At 41.9% G+C, this 20,555-nt stretch overlaps 3 protein-coding genes across 5 annotated transcripts in view; 2 read left to right on the forward strand and 1 right to left on the reverse strand.

Moving 5' to 3' along the window:
- usp45 (ubiquitin specific peptidase 45) overlaps nt 1-5,589 on the reverse strand; it is a 29,613-nt gene extending 24,024 nt beyond the window's left edge. For 2 of the 3 annotated variants that reach the window (XM_030750715.1, XM_030750713.1), the window contains exons 1-5: nt 5,273-5,589; nt 4,166-4,276; nt 3,684-3,853; nt 2,609-2,709; nt 2,122-2,222 (exon numbers count right to left, since the gene is read on the reverse strand). In XM_030750715.1, the coding sequence (XP_030606575.1) occupies nt 2,122-2,222; nt 2,609-2,709; nt 3,684-3,853; nt 4,166-4,268 (475 nt within the window). In that variant the 5' untranslated portion in view covers nt 4,269-4,276; nt 5,273-5,589. The remainder of the gene's footprint in view (nt 1-2,121; nt 2,223-2,608; nt 2,710-3,683; nt 3,854-4,165; nt 4,277-5,272) is intronic. The other variant, XM_030750714.1, reaches the window with a different exon arrangement.
- A 387-nt stretch (nt 5,590-5,976) lies between these two features.
- Nucleotides 5,977-7,927, forward strand: tstd3 (thiosulfate sulfurtransferase like domain containing 3). The gene is made up of 4 exons (XM_030750368.1): nt 5,977-6,216; nt 6,299-6,466; nt 6,935-7,094; nt 7,385-7,927. The coding sequence occupies exons 1-4, from the start codon at nt 6,078-6,080 to the stop codon at nt 7,440-7,442; spliced, it is 525 nt and encodes a 174-aa protein (XP_030606228.1). The 5' UTR covers nt 5,977-6,077; the 3' UTR covers nt 7,443-7,927.
- Nucleotides 7,928-11,706: 3,779 nt separating this feature from the next.
- LOC115794866 (glial fibrillary acidic protein) lies at nt 11,707-15,694 on the forward strand. Its single transcript, XM_030750543.1, has 11 exons — nt 11,707-12,023; nt 12,169-12,328; nt 12,481-12,630; nt 13,016-13,135; nt 13,237-13,332; nt 13,422-13,556; nt 13,643-13,753; nt 13,834-13,944; nt 14,088-14,212; nt 14,307-15,203; nt 15,383-15,694. Exons 1-11 carry the CDS (start codon nt 11,800-11,802, stop codon nt 15,474-15,476), a joined length of 2,223 nt encoding a protein of 740 aa, XP_030606403.1. The 5' UTR covers nt 11,707-11,799; the 3' UTR covers nt 15,477-15,694.
- The last annotated feature ends 4,861 nt before the right edge of the window (nt 15,695-20,555 follow it).

Consider the following 20,555-nt stretch of genomic DNA (forward strand, 5'->3'; position numbering starts at 1 on the left):
GGGCTATAGGAAAAACAGAGTACAACAGCAGCTTCTTGAGAAACCCTGGCCTCCACACTGAAATGCAATTTCACAAGCTCCTCAACAGGCAACAACCATCTATTTTGCTGCAACAATGGCTGCTCGCTTCTATACCCATTTGGCCGACCGGTGTGGAACAATTGAGTATCAGGAAAGGTGAAAGATAATTTAAAGAGGCAACGCTGCACAAAAAGCAGCGGGTAGCCACTGTCCAGCTCAGCAGATCAATCCCCACCAACAACAAACTGCGGCCTGACACTGTGCACAATGAAAGGCTCCTCCATGGACATACTGTACAGACATATAGAACAACACACACAAAAACTGTTCAACTACAGTCTTTAAGAACAGAGAACAAGAAATTGAAACTGTACAACTGTGTAAATTTGTCAGCCTGATTTATGATTACTCTCACATCCAGTTTTAAACTCTACATGTTCAAGTGCAGCTGTGTAACACACACTATGCAGACACTTTTAAAACACTTGAAAGAATCTGAATTTTTCCAGGTATGTAATGTACTTGGTGGATAAAAAATATTCAGATTTATTATGCCAGGAAGAGCTCGAACTCCGTGCTGCAAAGAACATTTTGTGCCAGTAAGAATTCAGCTAAGTGCATTACTGAAACATAAAGCCCTAACATAAAGGCCAAGTGTATAATACAAGCTGGAAGAAAATAGGGTATCTGTTGACTTGAAAGTTATTTTTAACATTCGGTTTCATGTGTATCTGAGTGTGTGTGCATGTCCACTGAGAGTTAGTGCGCTCCAGCTGTTAGGATCCAGTCGCTCAGACTTGTTGAGCACCGTGGCTCCCACTAGTGTAGCACACAGGCCCAGAGGTGGTGAGACATACAGCAACTTAACAGAGGAAGCAAGGGACAGAAACAGATAGTGATGGAAAGACAAAGAACGACAGATCAGAGGGCTGAACCCCACGCAGCTGCTCTTGTTCTTCAGGGAACCCAGCCGCGAAGCATCGCTCAAGCGCTTAATTCCACAAATATGTGCAGTCATGCAATGTGCAAGGTGGGGGCGAGGGAGGGAGGAGAGATTGCTGCAGAATCAATCTTGCAACTTCCACAGCCACGGATGAGATTGGGGACCAGCTTGACTCGGCCTCGGTGGCTGGCCTCTGGCCACTGGGCACCAGGCTACGCAGAGACCGCCTGAGAGACTGAAAGTGATGATGCCCACCACCCTGATGAACTACAGTCTGTTAGGAGGTCTCTCAGCATGCCAGCACAAAACAGAAAAGGCACACTGAACTGAAGGTGTATGTATGTGTAAGTACTGAGAGGGGTGAGGGGTGTTGATATCAATATGGTTGACTGACTTGGCAAATGTGGACTCAGGTGGCCTGAGTGAGGGAAAAGGACAAGTCTGAAAGTAGTAAGTAATGCTGTCTTATATCGGCAGGAAATACTGCAACAGAACTTCAACTCTCTACTAAGTCAAGTTCATAATATTTCTACCGAGTTAAATTATTCATGTTGCTTTGTCTTTGCTTTTTGTGACACACATGCTGCTCTTTAATTCAATTTTTTGACCTACAGAAGGCATAAAAAATGCTCTTCAAGCACTTAGCAGCATAGTAAAACAAAGTAGTAGTAGTTGCATCTAAAGAAAATGAAACAGTGATTTCATCCATCTCACTGCAGTATTACCTAAAAGTGCACATGTGGGGTGTCTCTACATGAAAAATAGTGATTTAACCCTGGAAATTTAGATGACTATTGCCACCAGGGGGAGCAGGTATACTGCAGCCAACTGCAGGAATTTGGGCACTCAGAAGAATGACTTTTCTGATAAGACACACTGTTACTCATGGATGTGGCCACAACACAGCAAATAACAGGCTGCTATACTGTTAAGGTGTTACCGTACTGTTGTCTTCTGGTTAAAGGCAAAAAATAAACAAAATCATGTAACATGAGATGGATCCAACTAAAAGAACGATTACCGATTTAAAGGTGATAAATGCTCAACTTAAATTTGGCCTTGATGAAATTGCAGTAAGGATGTATGGTCTGTCTAATTAAGGCTTAATTCGAAAACAGTGGATAGCTAGATCTCCAGGATGCTTAAAAACACCTTACCCGATGTTGCCCTGACAGAGTGCTTTTGTAGAAAGTCCAGGCTCTGAGCCAGAGCCTTCTTGTTGCAGTGAGTAGAGAGCTCTTCATTGCATTCAAAACACCTGTTACAAAGAGAGAGGGTCAAAAGACAGGCTTCATTTTACTTAGGAATATAAGGCTGATATAAGCCAGTGTCTAACAACAGAATTAATTGGCTGGTGGAAAGTGGTTTATAAATTATAAAGGAACAGAATAACTTTTACTGTCAGGAGATATTATTTACGAGCCTAAAATGATGTACAATAATTTACAAATAATAAGCAAACTGGTCTTAGAATTGTGGTAGCTAAGATCAAAAAAGACTGCTGGTGCCTGTTGTTTTTCATTTAAGCTCACACACTGGCAGCATCCTGACACATGTCATTGCAAGGTGACAAACAGCACGCTACTGTGTGCAGTCTTGGCTTCTTTTCATGACAGGTCACAATTAACTTCCTGGGTTTCTCACCAGGCCTTCCATGTGCTCAAGCTGATGGTAATGCAGTGTGACTCTGGGTGGAAAGCCTGGTGATGCTTGACAACATGCTGGATCCCTGACTGGTTACAGCCCTGTAAAAAAAACAAAAAAAAAAACAGAACTATTTGTTAGTAACCATGAAACACATTCAGGGTCAGGGCATAAATGCCATTCCCACCTTAACAAAAGCCAAAATTGCTTGTGACAGAACTACGATAGAGCTAGAGCTATACGGATATAAAAAAAAAAAAAATATCTGGCTCATTTGTAAGCCCTTGATGACATTTAAGGTGCAACGATTCTTTAACATCACAGTAGGGTTGAAATTTTGATTCTCTCAGTTTAGACTTCCCTTATTCTTTTTCTTCAAAATGTCTTGGTGACTGATACTGCTGAAACATATGCTCACCAGCCACTTTATTAGGTACACCTGTTCAATGCAAATGTCTAATCAGCCAATCACATGGCAGTAACTCAGTGCATACAGGCATGTAGACATGATTGAGACGAGCTGCTGAAGTTCAAATTGAGCATCAAAATGGGGAAGAAAGGCGATTTAAGTGACTTTCGGTTGTTGGTCTGAGTATTTCAAAAACTGCTGAAAAGCAACTCTGAACACAGAACACATCAAACCTTGAAGCAGGTGGGCTACAGCAGCAGAAGACCACACTGGTTGACAATTCTCTCAGCTAAGAACAGGAAACTGTGGTTATAATTCACACGGGCTCAGCAAAATTGGATAACCAAAGTTGGGAAAACGTTGCCTGCTCTGATGAGTCTCCATTTCTGCCGCAACATTTGCAGCACCTTGTTGAATCAGTGCCACAAAGAATTACTGCAGTACTGAAGGTAAAAGGGAGTCCAACCCAGTACTAGTACGGTGTACCTAATGAAGTGTCCAGTGAGTGTACACATGAAAGTAAAGAAACATCCAAGTTTGTACACATCTAAGAATTAGATGGACTTGGCCATGATGAGTTCTTACTCAGCTGTTCATTCCAGTTCAGTTTTCACTATTCAACATCATATTTTGCTTCATTTATATTAAAAGGAAAAAAAAACTTACCTGAAAACCACATTTTAAGCACACCAGGATATCATGAGAGGCTGCTGGCTCGCCATCGATCATCGTTCTTTCCTTCAGGCATTCTGAACACACTGACCACACGCTCGAGAGGACTGACTTCTTCACTGAGTTCAGGTCCACTGCTCTACTCACATGCTGGCAAGTCAGTCCTGATTAAAAGACAAGGTGTATTGTAAGGAAATATCCTTTTAATTGAAAATCAACTGTACTGATCCCATAAGAAAAATGAATGAAACCGCACAGAATTTTCTAAATTGATTAAAAATTAACAAAGAATCACTGTTCAGTTTCATATTAAATTCTGCTTTTCAAATCCTGGAAACAGTGAGAGGTGATTGGTAAATTACAAAATGAATTTGATTCCCATTCACTCTCCATTATGGTGTATAGGACTATACCGAACTGAAAGTCCCAGCCTTAACTTTAACAGTCCGGTGCCATGTACTGTTATGGTGACTTACCGCTGACTTCATCTGATGATTCCTCATCTCGAGGTTTCCTCGGTTTATTAGTCCGCTTAGTCATTTCGGCGGCTTTCAAGGAGAAGGGGTCCTTCAGCCGCATCTGGAGCTCTCAAAGGAAAAAGGGACAACATAGGTTTAGCTTCACACATAAAAGACACCCAAACATAAGTTTGTTTATTCAGATAGTTGTAATCACTTTGTACTACTGTGCAACTGCTATTATTGTTTTACTAACTATAGTATGAGGTACTTGGAAAATTAGCTACAGTCTAGTTCAAGTATTTTCACACAGACATATTTATTGTGCTGTCTTTGTACTACAGCACAGTCCTACAGACATTTCTGAAATGTCAATGGGTTTAATGTGCCATCTCAAAACTGTCTATATTCACATCAGATGGCTGTGCATGCACTGTAGTATATATTAATTTTCTCCTGTGTTATGTATCCAGCAAACTACTTTCGTTTAGAGCTACTTTCCTTTCAAAGAAAGGCAACATTAAATAAATGCATGATGTTAAAAAAAACTGTAAGGATTTTGAATTTTTGCCATAATAGCTTTGATGAGAAGTCAATAGAAACTAAAATTAGCTGGGCAGATTAACTATGCTGACCAATATTTAAATAATTAAAAGTAAATGCAGTAAACTGTTCGGCTACTTTAGGTTGTGAGGTGTTTCATGTCACTCTTCAGCTGATGTGTTCAGGAGGATTAAGGTCAGGTGACTGATCTGACCAATCAAAAGCATTCACAGTGTTTGAAGGTTTAAGCTGATTTTCTCGTTGGGTTAATTTTGAAATATTTTTTCACTCTTCACTTATTAACAATGTTTTTCAAAAACCGCAGGAAATCTGGAATCTAACAGTCACAATACCAACGACTGCATTGTATGTCACTGCTAAATACAGTCAGTAAGAGAAAATGTAATGTTTTACGAGCGATAACAATCTGTTAATGGGCAACAACATGATTAAGAGGCCTTAACAACCCCGGTAGCCTATTTTGGGTAAGAAGAAAAGGCTTTCATGTCGTTTATTAAGGACATTTCAAAGTGAATGAATCCTTTTCATAACAAATTTGGTGAAAATATAGTATTGACTCACCTCTTTAGTTAGCTCCTATGTTGACTTTGTCACCTAATATGATGCCAACAATGAGCTGTCAGGTCTTCTTGGCTTGCAATAAGGCCAGCTACATTAGCTTGGCAGCACAAATAAAAAGATGAACAGGTGTGTTTTTATCCACAATTACGCGCAAACATTAAGACATTTTAAAGAAAAATACGCAACTCTGACAACAACTGAACAGTTATCGCAATATCTTTATGTTTCTACCTTTGAATTTAAAAAGATTTGTTAAGCTTTCGTTAACATTTACAGGCAGCACTGGTCAACATGTGACGCACTACGGCAGCTCGGGTGGGCCCAATGCTGCGTTCACGTTCAGTAGAAAAATCTCATCAGAATAAGCTAAGATAGAAAGCGCAGTTTGGTTGTTTTTATGTTGGAAAGGTAAAGGCAGGTGATACCCCAGTACCCCTGAAAGCCGTGGACTGTTAAAGTGTTGTGATATATATTTTTTTAAATCAGAGGTGAATAAACGCTTGCTTTTCCACCTTTACGCGTTTCCCATGACCGCGAAAGTATCTTAAAGTATGCTTTAATTTTGACTTGGTGCACCTGTTTTGTCTAATTAGGGAACATATCGCTTATTTGTGTTTGACAGATTAGGGTTTTTGCGTTTGAAACTGTCAGTGAGGTATCTGTGGAAAGAGAGTTTTGGTCCATTGGGTGATCCGTACCTTTGCGCAAGCGCAGATAGTTGATGGCTTTGTGACTTCTAGTAGTTGTCCCACGTAGATACGGAATACTTAAGGATTTGTGTTGTGTTGGGTTTAAATAATCACGCATGGCTTTGAGAAGGTGTTGGCGACTTACCGGTGCTGTCCCGCGGCTTTTATGGAACAACACCATCCTGTGTGAAACTTGCGTCCCGGGAGGTCGAGGTTCTGTGTCCGGCTGTGTCAGCACTCGTCCCGTTTACAAAAGTGAGGTTTAGCATTAGCCCCTCTCTGTCACGTTTTGAAATGGCTCACGCTGCATTGAGTGCATTGTCTGTTTTGTTTTTAGACACAGAGTTGCTGTTCCGCACATTCAGTTCAACGCCAGCGAGCACAGATGTGAGTTATGAGCGGCTGAAGGAGCTCCTGGCTGGGCGGAAAGCGGTGGTTATAGATGTCCGAGAGCCCTGGGAGCTCCGAGAGTACGGCTTCATCCCCGGCTCCATTAACATCCCCCGTGAGTGCCGCTCCTCTCTACCAGAGGCAAGAGTTTAAGGCTTAATCTCTTTTGCTCTGCTCTCTACCTGCAGCACTGTTTTCCCGCTGGGTTGGCAGGGCTGTAGACCCACTTGTCACACACGTATACTAATGTGGTATACTGCAGTTAGTGTGGGCTGGGGGTAAATAACAAACCCAAGTTAGAGCAGACTCACAAAGCTTTTGTACTGTTCATCAAATGAACCTCTCAAGGTGTGATTTGTCACCTTGGTTTTATTGCGGAAAGTTTAATTAGCTGAGAAACGTCCTCAAGTTTGCATACAATTCAAAATAAAGTGAGACGTGAGTGACAGCTGCACGTATCTTAAATTAATGGTACGACGGGGGGCCATTATTCTTCAGATATTACTCCCATGCTTCATCCAACAGTTACCCTGAACGCCAAACCCATCATACCACTTAACCTTTGTGCTCTTTTGCTTTACAGTGGGACAAGTGAACACTGCCCTCCAGCTGGGTCCAGAAGAGTTCAACGAAAAGTACGGGGGTGAATTGCCCCAGCAGACAGATAACATTGTGTTTACTTGTTTGGCGGGAATCAGGAGCAAGACTGCACTGGACACAGCCGTCACACTGGGATACAAAGAGTGAGACATGTCTCCTTTGTCACGATCACTGGTTTCCACCTTGACATGATCTGTTTCTTATTAAAGTTAACCTTTACCCAGATTGAAAATGTTATCTGTATTGTGGTTAAAAACTGACTTTTATAGTTATCATGAGACAGAATTTATTATAGTTGAGGTTATTGCCCTGTGGTTGCACAATGCTCATCCTCATCCTGCATGATTATGCTTGAAAGTCTTAAAGAATGAATAGTCTGTGCTTTCGTTGAAACAAATGTTCATTTTCTTTTTTCGATTTTGCCTTGTTTCAGTGTTCAGCATTACCCCGGAGGATGGCAAGGCTGGGTGAAGAATGAACAGCATAAATAATCAGGGATCGTGAAACTGGAAAAAAAAAAAAATATATATATATATATATATATATATATATATATATAAACTGTTTATGTAATTACTGGAGATCAGAAGTGACGGCGCAAACCAAGGAGCCTTGTAAAGGGTTTTTAAAAAAATCTTCATCTCATTTAAATGTTAAAATCCCAAAGAGTGCAACCAGAGGGCTTCACAAACACACATCTGCCATACAATATTACTTGAAGTCGCTTGTTAATTTCTTTCAGTCTCAGTCTCCTGTACAACTTCTTGAAAAGCTGAAATAATATCCTAAAGTGCTAAAGATTAACTATGCAAATGAAAACAGCACTGTGTGTGACTGTGAACTAATGAGTCAAACATTTGACGTTGACATATTGTAAATATTAAATAGCTCAACAGTCAGTGAAGACTTTGCCAACATTTAATAAATGTATTTAATAGTGTATTTAATATTAATAAAGTTACAGAAGCTAAACAAAGTAATATTTAGTGTGTGTTTTTTTTTGTTTTGTTTTTTTTTTGTTTTTTTAAACTCAGGAGCAGTGTTGGGCAGGTTTAGTAGATGACCTAAGAGAACATTCGTTTGAATGATTCCAGATATAAATAGGCATAGAGAGGCTTGCAGGGGTGACAGCTGCTGGGGGACTACTATGATTTACTGTACTGAAGGTCCTCGTTTAATATCCTGCATGAATTTCCCACCAGCGCTCCAGGAAACATTAACAGGTTCCTTCATCATCTGTGATAATGAATGGGTTTGTTTTCAGCACAGAAGAATGTCTCCACTACAGTCTGCCGACCACAGTCATGGACCTTGTTCCCTGTTCCTCCTTTTACAGCTTGAGCTGAAAGTCCGTACAGAATTAGCAAATATTAATCTCACTGTCTTGTGTAGTTTGATCAGAATAGTTCTAAATGATTTGCATCCTAAAACTTGTTTTAGTTATAGACAGTGAAAGGAAGCTGACCTCTGGGTGACTTCTCAGAAGTGTTAATATTTCTGAGCCAGTCGCATGGTGTTTTTTGTTCTTCTTTCCCACTAATAGCTCAACTCTGTTGGTTTTTCTTTGGGCCTTGACAGTTGTAAAAACATACCTGACATTGTTTTTAACCTCATACAGAGTATGGGCTCTGGAATCCCAAACAGTTAATGAACAGGAATATATATGAAAAAACTAATTGTATAAACAACTTATTTAATATTATACATAAATTATATACTGGACAAAAATTTTTTATGAACAGTTTAATTGGTAAAGTGGGTCAAAAATCTGTAAAAGGGGTCATATTACAAGATAGAATCTGTATTTACAGCCATATAAAAAAGAAAGTTTTCACAGCACTGTGAAAAACCAAGTGCAACCTTACTGCTTCCAGGAATAAGCAAATGCACTTGATTAACCAATCATCAGCAAGTGTGAGGACCTCTATAAAAGCAAAGGTTTTGGCAGTTTGTTGGTCTGGAGCATTCAGGTGTCTGTTAATACAATACTGCAATTTTCCCAGGAACGGATGTCCCGGCAAATTTACCCCAAAGTCAGACTGTGTAATGCTCAGAGAAACTACCCCCCCCCCCCCCCCCCCCCCCCAAAAAAAAAACAAACAAACACACAAACAAACAAAAAAAACCCAAAAAACCAAGAGCTACATCTCAGACTCTACACGCCTCAGTTAGCATGCTAATTACGAAAAGGCTGAACAAGTATGGCCTGTTTGGAAGAGTTGCCATGAGAAAGACTTTTCTCGCTAAAAAGAACATGGCAACACAGCTTAGGTTTGGAAAACTGCATCACAAGACATCTGGAGCAATGTCCTTTACACAGATAAGACCAAAGTGAAGATGTGTGTCCATAACGCACAACACCACATTTGGAGAAAACCAATCACAGCATATCAGCACAAACACTTCACACCAACTATCAAATGTGGTGGTAGGCTGATGATTTGGGCTTGTTTTGCAGCCACAGGACCTGGGTGATTTGACCATGAACTCCTCTTTATACTAAAGTATTCGAGAGTCTAATGTGGAGACTAAAGCTTGGCTGAAATCAAGTCACGCAACAAGACAATGATCCCCAGCAGGGACTGGAGAGACTGATAAAGTCACATAGAAAACAATTACTTTAAGTTATTGTTGCCAAAGGTGGTTCTGCAAGAAACTCAATAATGTGGTGTCCTGTGAAAACTTTCTTTTTCACGATTGTATCTAGAGTGAAACTTGGTGGAGACGTCTGACACCTCATTTCCACCTATTTTTAAGCTGAATTTCTTCAATTGGCTGCCTCGCATAAAGAAAAGCTGTTAACAAGTGGTATAAGCCATCACCTGATTAAAATAGTTACAGTACATTCACATTACTTTTATTTTATGGCCTTTTCTGAAACGGTGCTGTTTGTTTTAATTGCTTTCAATAATCTCATCTCTATTTATGTTACTTTTTACATTATTATGCATTATATTAGGTATTATTTATGCATTAACTCATCAACAGGATGTTGATGTGATGGAGGAGTACAAGTACCCAGGCGTCCACATCGACAGCAGTCTGAACTTGAAGACCAGCACAGAGGCAGTAAACAAGGAGGGGGATGAGCAGGTTCTATTTCCTAAGGAAACTGAGATCTTTCAATGTGTGCAACAAAATGACAGCGATATGTCAGTTGTACCAAGTGCAGCGGACTTTGCTGTGGTCTGCTGCAGGAGCAGCAATGGAGCTGGTGACACCAGCAGACTGAATAAAGTAATTGGGAAGGCTGGCTCTGTGATTGGCTGCAACCCGGACACTTTTAAAGTTGTCCATCATGAATAATCCTAACCATGACTTACTGGACAGGCAGCTGAGCTGAATCAGTCTGTGGGAAGTTCTCTGCTGCCACAAGAACAGATACAGGACTTCTTTCATGTCACATGCTAACACCCTCTAATATAATAATAGTAATCATAATTTCAGCTCCTATAACAGTTTCCCCAATATGGGGTAAATAAAGCATTTCTCATCTCATCTCATCATCATCATCTGTTTTTAATAAAGTCAGAAGAATTGCTCAAGATGAAGTCTAAATTATTTAAAGGATAATAAGGCAAAAGGGTTAGTAGTAACATGAAATGATATATAGACTGTTAGTAATTGAAGCGAGGCCTCATAACAAAAAGCACCATCATGGTGAACAATGTTATTTGGTTCCAACATGAAAAGAGCAGCTTAGTAGAGAGATGACTGTTCACATGACTGAAAGATTCCACCTCTTCCCAAAAGTCCCACATGGCTGCAAGATGTGAGGTCAGTGGGAAGGACTAGATGCTCACCTAATCCATCAGGACAGGTTTTCACAGGGAACCAGAAATCATTTCACAAGTTGGATTTCATGTTCTAAGAGTACTATACCAACATGGACTTTATTTGCCTTTTGACATTATTTTTTCTGGTTTACCATGTGTCTGTGAAACCTTCATTTTTTTAATTTATTTTTTTTATTAAGCTCAACATTGGTTATAGTTTATATTAACAGTAAAGTGCAGTATTGTCCACATGACCCTGTAGGTGTCAACAAAAACCATGAACAGGCCCGACTGGCATTTTATGCCCTTTAATCACTGTGCCATGTCATCCGTAAACTCCAGACTGTAATCCCCCCTCCTTTTCTTCCGCTTCCTCATTTTCCCGCTGAAGCAGTTAATTCCATTTTATTTTTTCTGCATTACTCCAGTTTTAATATGCTGAACACAGGCCAGACTAATAAGTACTAATTTACGTCAAATCTTGCCAGTGCTCTTTTGTTCCTCTGCAGCCGCAGCCTCATCAGGTCACCCTCTAGCTTCTGCTCAGCATTCAATTAAAGTCCCTCGTCCCATCAGAGCACATCACATCAGAGATGCACCTACTGGCTGCAATGACTAACTGGACCCTGCCTCAATGCCTGCCTGCCTGCTTGTCTGCTGCTGTTGGACACTGAGGTGGTGGATGTGCTATAACCCAGGCCAAACCCATCAAAATTTTGATAAAATAAGGAGTGATACATGATCGCATCAGGACTTTGAGACACTCGTGCCATCAGCCACTATCCCAGCCCCATTTGTGCTTCTCACAAGCTGCTGATACATATCTGAGAGGCAGGTCAAGCCTGCTTTGGTACAGAGGTTCAAGATTCCACATGGGTTGGCTCATGACCTGGGCTGTGTTGTACAGAGCAGAAGCATAAATGGCAGTGGGGAGTATAAAAGCACAGACTGTGTTGACAACCAGAGAGTGCAACAACGCAAGGTGTAGGAGTAGTAAGGTGCAGCAAACCACTGACAGGCCTGGGTTGAGTATTTCCCTTCAGAGAACCACAGCCTCACAAAAACAGCTGCCATGAGCTTCAGCCCGGAGAGGATCTCATCCTATCGCCGTCACTTTGAGGACAGCAGCAGCTCGTCCTACCAGGTCAGGGTGTCCAGCCCATCCCCCACCAGGAGAGAGGCCCGTCATGCCTCCACTGGCTGCTCCACCAGAGCTAGGGCCAGCAGCATGCGTGTGGACTCAGTGGGACGAAGGACTGTCTCTGCAGCACGCAGGTCTCGCATGGCAGGAGCGGGGTAAGCTTGTTGGCTTTTTGTTCCACAGGTTGTGAAAGTAAATTCTTCTTCTTCAGGTGCTGTTTAAGAGAAATTTCAATCACATGTAATATCATATTTTGGTGTCTGGGGCTGTGGGTTAATGTGTCTCAGTGTGTCATTTCAGTGTGACTGCAGGGGCCATGGTGTGTGTTGGGCCTAGCGGAGAGCCTGCCATAGACCTGGATGTGGCTGCAGCTGAAAACCAGGAATTCCTCAGCACACGCACAAGCGAAAGACAGGAGATGGTTGTCCTCAACGACAGATTGGCTGTATACATTGACAAGGTGAAACAGCCTTTCAACCAACACCATTTTACTTCTCTTGATTGGTGTAGTGAAAAGCAGCTGTCACATAGAGCTAAAAAAACATGTTGCCGGTAAATAATTCTCACCTCATTGTGGTGTGCGGTTCAGGCCAAGTTTTTGTGTCCTTGCAGGTGCGATCACTTGAGCAACAGAACAAGTTACTGGAAGCGGAGATTGAGGCCTACCAGAACCGGTTTGAGAAGCCATCAGGTCTGCGCCTGCTTTACGAGGAACAGCTGAAAGAGCTGAAAAAGATTGCCGACCAAATGAGAGTTCAGCGGGTGAGACAAGAAATCTTTCTTTATCTTATTTTAGACACTCAATAGGGCATTAAGTTTACACCTCAGTGATCTGTAGAAGATCCACCCAAGCAATGATACAAGACGTCAACTTGGTGTTTTCAAGGTTCTTTACCTGGTAACAAGTTTAATTCTGGCAGGCAATTGGAGGGGGTGCCTGACCGTGTTTAGGTGTTATGGACTACAGCTGTTGTCAGATGCGTTTTGTGCACAGATGAGATGACTTGATAATGCACTGGCGGACACGCACACACAAATGAAGTTGAAATAAAAAATGCAAAAGGCTCAGCTAGATTTTGCACACACCCTTGCATTCACCTTCAAATCTAGTAGACAGACATGTTACTCATGCCTTCTTGGTTTTCAGGACATTTCCTTGGTGGCCAAAGAGTCTGCAGCTGCTCAACTGGAGGCAATCAAAGTCAAATACGAGGAGGCAGTGGAGCTGAGGAAGAAAGCCGAGTTAGACATCGAGGCCTTCCGTCCAGTGGGTGACACCTAATTAGCCACTGTCTTGGGCATGAACATCTCCTACAAATTATTTGTCAGGCACAAACATATGTAATAATAATTTTGCGTGTTCTTCAGGATGTGGACAAAGCTACCTCCTCGCGCATAGCCTTGGAGAAGAAGCTAGAGCAGCTGGAGGTTGAAATTGAATTCCTGAAACGGATCCATCAGCAGGTGGATAAAATCTTTATCTAAGATTTACATATTTCAAGTTTGCCTTTCATTTTTGATGATTCCCAAAGAGCTCGCTTTTTTTGGTTCAGGAAATCGATGAGCTCATGAAACAGATCTACGCAGCTCACGTCTCAGCTGAGAGTGCATTCACTCTGCCTGATCTGGCTGCTGCTTTGAAACAAATTCAAACCCAGTACGATGATATCGCGGCCAAAAATCTCCAGGTAAAACAGCAGAACACAAAGCCGCTTGCAGATGATGAAAAGTATACAATCGAGTCTGCAGTCACTTTCTCATTCTTCATTGTTAGGAAATGGATTCGTGGTATAAAAACAAGTTTGAAGATATAACCAAGAAGACATCGAGGCACGTTGATAAAGTTCGAAGCATTAGAGAAGAAATGGCCAGTGCCAAAAAGGATGTGAGTGTCATAAGTGAAAATGAAAAATGAAAACTTATTATTAATATTGAATGCCTTTAATCAGGCCAAAATGTCCCTAGATCCAAAGTAAAGAACGCGACTTGGACACCCTGCGGACCAGAAATGAGGCTCTTGAAGCTCAGATCCGTGAGACACAAGAAAAGTACAGAAAAGAACTGGAAGACCTGCAGGTAAACGTAGGCTCATGTTGTCCCAGGGTGCACACCTGATCCCAACAGAGTCAGTTATAAACACGCATGCTCTCTGTTTCATGCATGCAGGCACAAAGCCACCACAACAACACATTCATTTCATAACCCTGTTTTTCTAATAGGCTCGGATCGAAGCCCTCCAGCTTGAGCTGAAATCCACCAAGGAGAAAATTGCGCTGCACCTGCGCGAGTACCAGGAGCTTCTGAATGTCAAGATGGCTCTGGAAATTGAGATCACAACTTACAGGTAATTGAAAAAAACAACCTGAAAACAGCTTCAGTGCTGTGTGTGTGTGAATGAACATTAATAGATTTTGTAATTTTGTTATTTTCCTTTGCAGAAAATTGATTGAGGGAGAGGACCTGCGGCTTTCTGGCATGGTGCGAACTTTGTCTCTCACCAGCTGTAGCACGACCACCATTGGTGCTGGGATGAGCATCGGCGGAGGAGGCATGGGAAGTGCGGGTGGAATGGGTGGTGGACTAATAGGCCGTGGTGGCGGAGATGTTGGAGACTTGGGCAGTGGAGTAGGAATGGGAGGGGGCATGGATATGGGAGGCATGGGAACAGGTCCAGGAACTGGAAGTCTAGGTGGAAGAATGGGTGCTGAAGGTACCAGTGGTAAAAAGGGTCCTGCTGGTAGAACAGCTGGGGCAGACCTGACTGGTAGTCATGGACTGGGAGCTGGGGGTGTAGGTGGACGTATTGGAGCCAGTGGTGGGGTTGTGGGCAATGGCAGTGGAGGAATGGGTACTGGAGGAACAAGTGGTGCTGGTGCTGGCATTGGAGGTTTGGGGACCAGTGCTGGAGGTGTGGGAAACTTGGGTGCTGGAGGCAAGGGTGACAGTATTATGGGTGGGACTGGAATGGGTGGAGGTGGTCAAACTGGAGGTTCAGGTGGCATGGGTGGAACCAGCACTGGGTTTGGCAGAGGAAATGGTGGTGCAGTTGAAGGAAAGAGTGGTGGAATTGATGGAGGAATAAGTATAGATGGTAATAAAGGTCGTGGAATGCGTCCAGCTGGAATGGGTGGTGTAGTTGGAGGCAGTGGAGGAAATGGGGGTGTGGGTAGTGACGATGCTGCTCTGTCAGGTGTTGGTGGAATTGTGAAGACAGGAGGAGGAAAGGGTGATATGAGTGGCACCGGGGCTGCATATGGGTCAGATGGATCTGATAACACTGAGGCCTATGCAGAGCAGGCTGTGGAGCTGACGGAGAGGAGGACGGTGCTCATTAGGTAAAGGTACCATCAGGTATTTTTTCTGTTGTTTCAAAGCAGGACTAGCACTCAAACTTAGAAAGCACAGCCAAACTCTGCCTCCCATTAAGAAGCAATGACTTTACCTGGTCTGTAATAGAATCGGGGTCTGGTTTAACAGGTTTTTTTTGGTCACTTTTGCTCTCTTTCCTCTACAGAACAGTCAAAAGTGAGGATAATGTGCTGGAGATGGACCACCAAGAACAGACCTACACCATCACCGGAGCAGCCGATGACTCTGACAATGAGTGAGCAACACGAATTCCCAAGCGACCTCCTCTTACCCTTAAACCGCCACACCCCTCTGAGCTTTGCACTGACCAAACCCCATGTCTGGACACTGACCTTTGCCCTGTTGCCCTGGACAAGAAGACCATGACTGACCCTTTGCTTCAACTCAGAGGGTTGAAGTAACTATGCCTCACTAGACAACTCAACATATTCTCTCAACTTTTGTGTGCCTTGCACCCCCCCCCCCCCCCCCTTTTCTACTTGCTGCAAATAAAGCTATCAGCATTGAATTACCTTGTCTTTCTTTTATTTCGTGTCTTTTTGAGGAGTTTATTTGAGGCCAAAGAATGTCATCCAGCAGTAATTCAGTGCTGGTTAAACCAAATGTTTTGCTGAGCACAGAAAAATGCTACTTAGACTCGTGGCTTTGGCGTGAAATGATGAAGAGTGAAAAAGGAAAAAGGAAGTCATGAAGCAACAGCAAAACAGAGAGAGAGAGAGAGAGAGGGGGAAAGGGATAGAGTCACCTGAGGGCCGAGACGGTTGCCCTGACACTTTCTGGAGGGCTGAGGAATCCGTCAGTCAAAGGCGGTCCTGCAGCAGAGTGACGGCACACAGCCGTTTCCTGTCCTCATTCCATCCATATCCACACCTTTTCCTCCTGCTGCTGATTGGGAGAGATTGGATGTGGCCAGCAGATGCCAAACACGCTCAGTGTCCTGCTCAGGGGCAGAGAGTGGAGACATGCAACACACCAATCCTCAGACAGAAACTGCAAAAAAGACAGGAGCAGAACCAGTGCTCCATTGCTGTCATGGCAGCAATAACATTACTCTGCTATTATTATTATAATTTGGCACATCTCAGGAAATCTAACAAATAAATAAATAAATAAAATCCATAAATTCTGGGTGGATGGGAACAATGAAAGGCTTCCTGATTCAATTAATAGGCTACAGTGGAACTTTCATGTGGTTTACTTTGGTTGAAGATTTTTGATAATGTTTATTGCTTCGCATGCATTTTCAGTGCAATTTTAACAATCTTTAGACTGGATATTACTCTGTAGAATATTTATTAATTTTTATTTTCAGGGAAATAAGGAAATGAGCAGCAGCACAAAAGCAGCATACATTTAGGATACAGATCTGAGTTAGTTAAAAAAGCAATAAAAAATGTTAGAATAGCAAAAACAGTCAGTCAAGAAAAAAAAAAGAAAAACAAGCATAATGAAATAAAACCAAGAAACTCTAACCTGGCTTAGTCCCGCATTTTAGTGTATGTAACCCCCCCTATTTTTGGAATAGAAATAATTTGTCTGAATATTATGCAGAGACTTAATATCAAAATAACATAATTTCCACGAGCTCAACCCACCCAAACCGCGTGACGCTCATATTAGCCCATTAGCCCACTTACCCTTACAGCGAATTAATGATGTGCGTTAAAGGGCTTATAACAGACACATAGCTGTGATTATGTTAAAGTTCAGAGGATTAAACTGGATGGAATTTATTACTGATAACCTCTAAATAAAAGCAGGAGTGTGACTGAATGTGTGTGTGTGTGTGTGTGTGTGTGTGTGTGTGTGTGTGTGTGTGTGTGTGTGTGTGTGTGTGTGTGTGTGTGTGTGTGTGCGCGCGCGCGCGGCTGTGTGTGTGTGTTTTGTGGAGCTCTCCTTGGTGCTTCTGAGAAAGCTCACTGGAAAAAGCTAGTGCATTTTTGTTCAAATAAATAAATTATGAATTTCATACATTGCATAGCATATACATGGCAAAATGCGCTCCTTTAAAATGCAAAATCTCAAATAAGAAAAACTGTCGCATTAAAAAAAAGGCACATTATTGGTATTATTGTTACTGGTTATATTTATTATTACTGGCAGTTTCCTACTGCGAGATGGCTGGAGAAAAAAAAAGACAAAAAATAGTTTAAAAAAACCTATTCATAAGTTGTCTCAAAAAGCTATGAAATTATTGACCTTCTTGTTGAGATAATAGCCATCATATTCAACCATCCATGCAAGTCAAGGTATCGTGTCTTTAAGCGTGCTCTTTGCCTCTATCGTTGTTTGTCTCACAACGTGAGCTCGCAGAAACAACCCGCGTTGCCAAGCGGGTCACTAACCTTCGTCCTATGAGAAAAATGCAGTTTTGCTTAGGGCCGAGGGAAAGCGCTCCTTAGATTCACCGAGAAGGGCAAAAGTTGCGACTTTCTTTGAAGCCAGTGATTTTCTGTCACTTTAGTGCATATGCTTTGGGTGGCTAAATCCCAATTAGGGTCGGCTGACACGCTGCTCTATTCACGGGCGACCCTGCCTGCATACATTTGCCTAGGAATGAACTCCTCAAATAGATCTCCTGCTAAATGTGCCGGACAGCAGAGAGAATCGGCCTGAGTGACACTTTCTTTCTGAAGCGCTCGAGTGAGAAAAGGTATGAATTTATAAGGTACACCGAAACATATCAATTCACGGAACTTCACGCGCCTTTATCCGCGTCTTCTCACGCGAGACAAAGTGAGTTTAAGTCAGGGAAATGTGGCCTAAATAAAAAAAAAAAAAAAAAAAACTGTTGAGACTTTGAATACCAAAGCGTTGCAGCCCACTTTTGAGAGGGAAAGAGAGAGGGCATTTTTGAATGAAATCACGCATGAACAGCGTTGAATCGGGTGCCATTTATTCGGCTCCTCTCTAATGCGATTTTGAATATTAGTCTGGCTTAAAATCCCAATCATGTCATCTGGTGGGAGTCCCATACAAGCATAATTACTATTCAAACGCGTCTCAAATGTCCCACCCGCATCAAGGCAGCTGGTCGGCTCATGGTGCAGCTTGCATCTTTCCCCAGGTTTCTCAGAATGGTGAAACACCTTGAAGATGACCAGGAAGGTATTTATACTAAAGCAAAGAAAAGCATGAAGAAGATGAACGGCCCTGCCTGAAGCTTTTTCTGTGAGAACAGGCAAGAATCTGAAAGGAATAATAATGATTGTTTTGTTGAGTGGAATTCAGAGGGGCCAGAAAGCCATGCGCATGAGGATATAAGTTTTCTTTCTTTCTTCTTTTTTTTTTTTTCTTCTTTGCATTAAAATTTAAGTGTGACCGACTGAATGCGAGAGGTGGGCTACACAAGAGGTTCAGGCTTACATGTGGAAAAATAAATGGATTTAGAGGAAAACAAAGTCATTTCTAAAACGTGGGAATCTGTGAGAAATAGGCCACATTGCTAAGTGGGACAATGATTGCGCTCCCCCTGAATAGACCCAAAGAAAGTTTATGGGTCGACATAAAAAATGTGTTTTCTTCTGCACTCAGAGGGGTCTTCAATGGTTAGGCCATTGAAACCAGTCCAGGAGAGGTGGTGGTGAACCCTTGGCACCCCTGAAGTATAGTCAGAGCGCCTGAATGGAGATCCCTGGTGGGGCATTGCTCTCTGTATTTACCGCGTTGCTTTGCAGACAGGTTGTTCCTCTATATTCATGGATCACTAATGGCCAACCAGTTAAATCAGAGAGAGCCCCACCGTTTAGACAATTTAAATCCAAAAAAAAAAAAAAAGGCTGGCAAGAGGCAGGCAGAGCCGACCAGGCCATAAAAAACGACTCCCTCCTCTTCCGAGCTCTGATTCTTCTTAGGTCGTTATTTAAGTTCATTAAAGAGACGGGGAGCTCATTAAAGAGAAAGCGCACTTGCGGAATCCGCAATATTGTCCCAGAATAAAGACCCAACCATGTAATTAATGTTTTTCTTAAAAAAAAAAAATAAAAAAATAGGAGAAGGCACAATAAGGCCGCTCCAGCCATTTAATTTCATTTAATTTTCCATCCCATTTGCTTCCAACACTGCCGTCATTCTGACACCGAGGCTTTTGACTGCTCTTCAGGGCTTCAGAGCGCACAGCGGAGCGGGGATTCACCCCGGCGACTTTTCCGCTAACAGAAAGGAAACGTCTTCCCCTCTTTTTTTTTCATTCACCCCACCTCCTCCTCAGAGAATAATTAATTTCACTGTGGAGAAGAGTGCGGCCCTTTAAAGCAGCGCAGGGGTGGATGGGAACCAGTCGCAAATGGCGAGGCGTTAATAAATAACTCCTCCGCACAGCCGGGCGCAAACATCGCGCCTATTGATGAGATTGTTCGCGTGTCGTTCAGGGCTGTGGAGGAGCGCAGGGAGGTGGGGGTGGGAGGAACAGTACCTGAAGTGTTTTTGAAGGGAGAACTGATGTAAAATACGATAATGAAGTAATGCAGTGATTTGAAATGAATGTTATATCTGTTGTTGGTTTTTGGGGTGTCTCATTTCTCTTTTTTCTTTTTAGTCTTTCCTTACTCAAATAATAAATCCAAGATAGTTTTAATACCAAAAAGTTCTGCATGGATTGTGTGTGTGTGTGTGTGTGTGTGTGTGTGTGTGTGAGCGAGAGAGAGAGAGAGGTGAACAGATCAGAGGTCAGCTTGTTTATGGTCTGGACTGATCACCCACAGGTTTTGTTGTTCAACGTTTAGATTCATAACAGCACCAAAAGCATCTGAAGCTCTAAACAACCTGCTGCACAGACCCTCATTATAAGGAAGTCATTCTAAGTCTGAGACTATGCGGGTTTTTGGAGGAATTGCGTGAACTGAAGTAACATTTATGCTATAAAGTCAAGAAAGACACCCTTACAAAAACAACAGTTTTGAAAAGAATATTGCATTTGACTAAAATGTATTAAATATTCACACTCATATTTACTTTGTTAGATCAGGGCTGCCTGTTTGAGCTCGTGCAAAGTTTTGCTTTTTTTTTTTTTTTAATTTCTCATCTAATCAGTCAATCAATCATTTAATTGATATGTTAGTCCAGCCACACAAAGCAGCCAGCTGAATCACCTTGACTCTATCTTTTCTATATCTAACTTTTTAATCATAAAGATAAAGTGAATATATTAAATGAAATACTGACATATATTTTTCTTTTCTGTTATTAATAATAATAATTAATATGTATGTGTTTATTTCTTTAATAAAGTACAAACAAACAATGCTCAATATTTTCTATTTAAATGATTGCTATTAATAATATTAATTATATTTTAATCATTTATTCATAAATATATC

The sequence above is a fragment of the Archocentrus centrarchus genome, chromosome 16 (assembly GCF_007364275.1).
Source record: "Archocentrus centrarchus isolate MPI-CPG fArcCen1 chromosome 16, fArcCen1, whole genome shotgun sequence".
NCBI lineage: Eukaryota > Metazoa > Chordata > Actinopteri > Cichliformes > Cichlidae > Archocentrus > Archocentrus centrarchus.

What these genes read in the sequence shown, in the direction of transcription:
- tstd3 (XM_030750368.1), top strand. Translation starts at nt 6,078, where the DNA reads ATGGCTTTGAGAAGGTGTTGGCGACTTACCGGTGCTGTCCCGCGGCTT. An exon ending in CGGCTCCATTAACATCCCCC is followed by an intron (nt 6,467 to 6,934) that starts GTGAGTGCCGCT and finishes TTTGCTTTACAG; the next exon opens with TGGGACAAGTGAACACTGCC. An exon ending in GTCACACTGGGATACAAAGA is followed by an intron (nt 7,095 to 7,384) that starts GTGAGACATGTC and finishes GCCTTGTTTCAG; the next exon opens with TGTTCAGCATTACCCCGGAG.
- LOC115794866 (XM_030750543.1), top strand. Translation starts at nt 11,800, where the DNA reads ATGAGCTTCAGCCCGGAGAGGATCTCATCCTATCGCCGTCACTTTGAG. An exon ending in ACCAAATGAGAGTTCAGCGG is followed by an intron (nt 12,631 to 13,015) that starts GTGAGACAAGAA and finishes CTTGGTTTTCAG; the next exon opens with GACATTTCCTTGGTGGCCAA. An exon ending in TGGCCAGTGCCAAAAAGGAT is followed by an intron (nt 13,754 to 13,833) that starts GTGAGTGTCATA and finishes AAATGTCCCTAG; the next exon opens with ATCCAAAGTAAAGAACGCGA.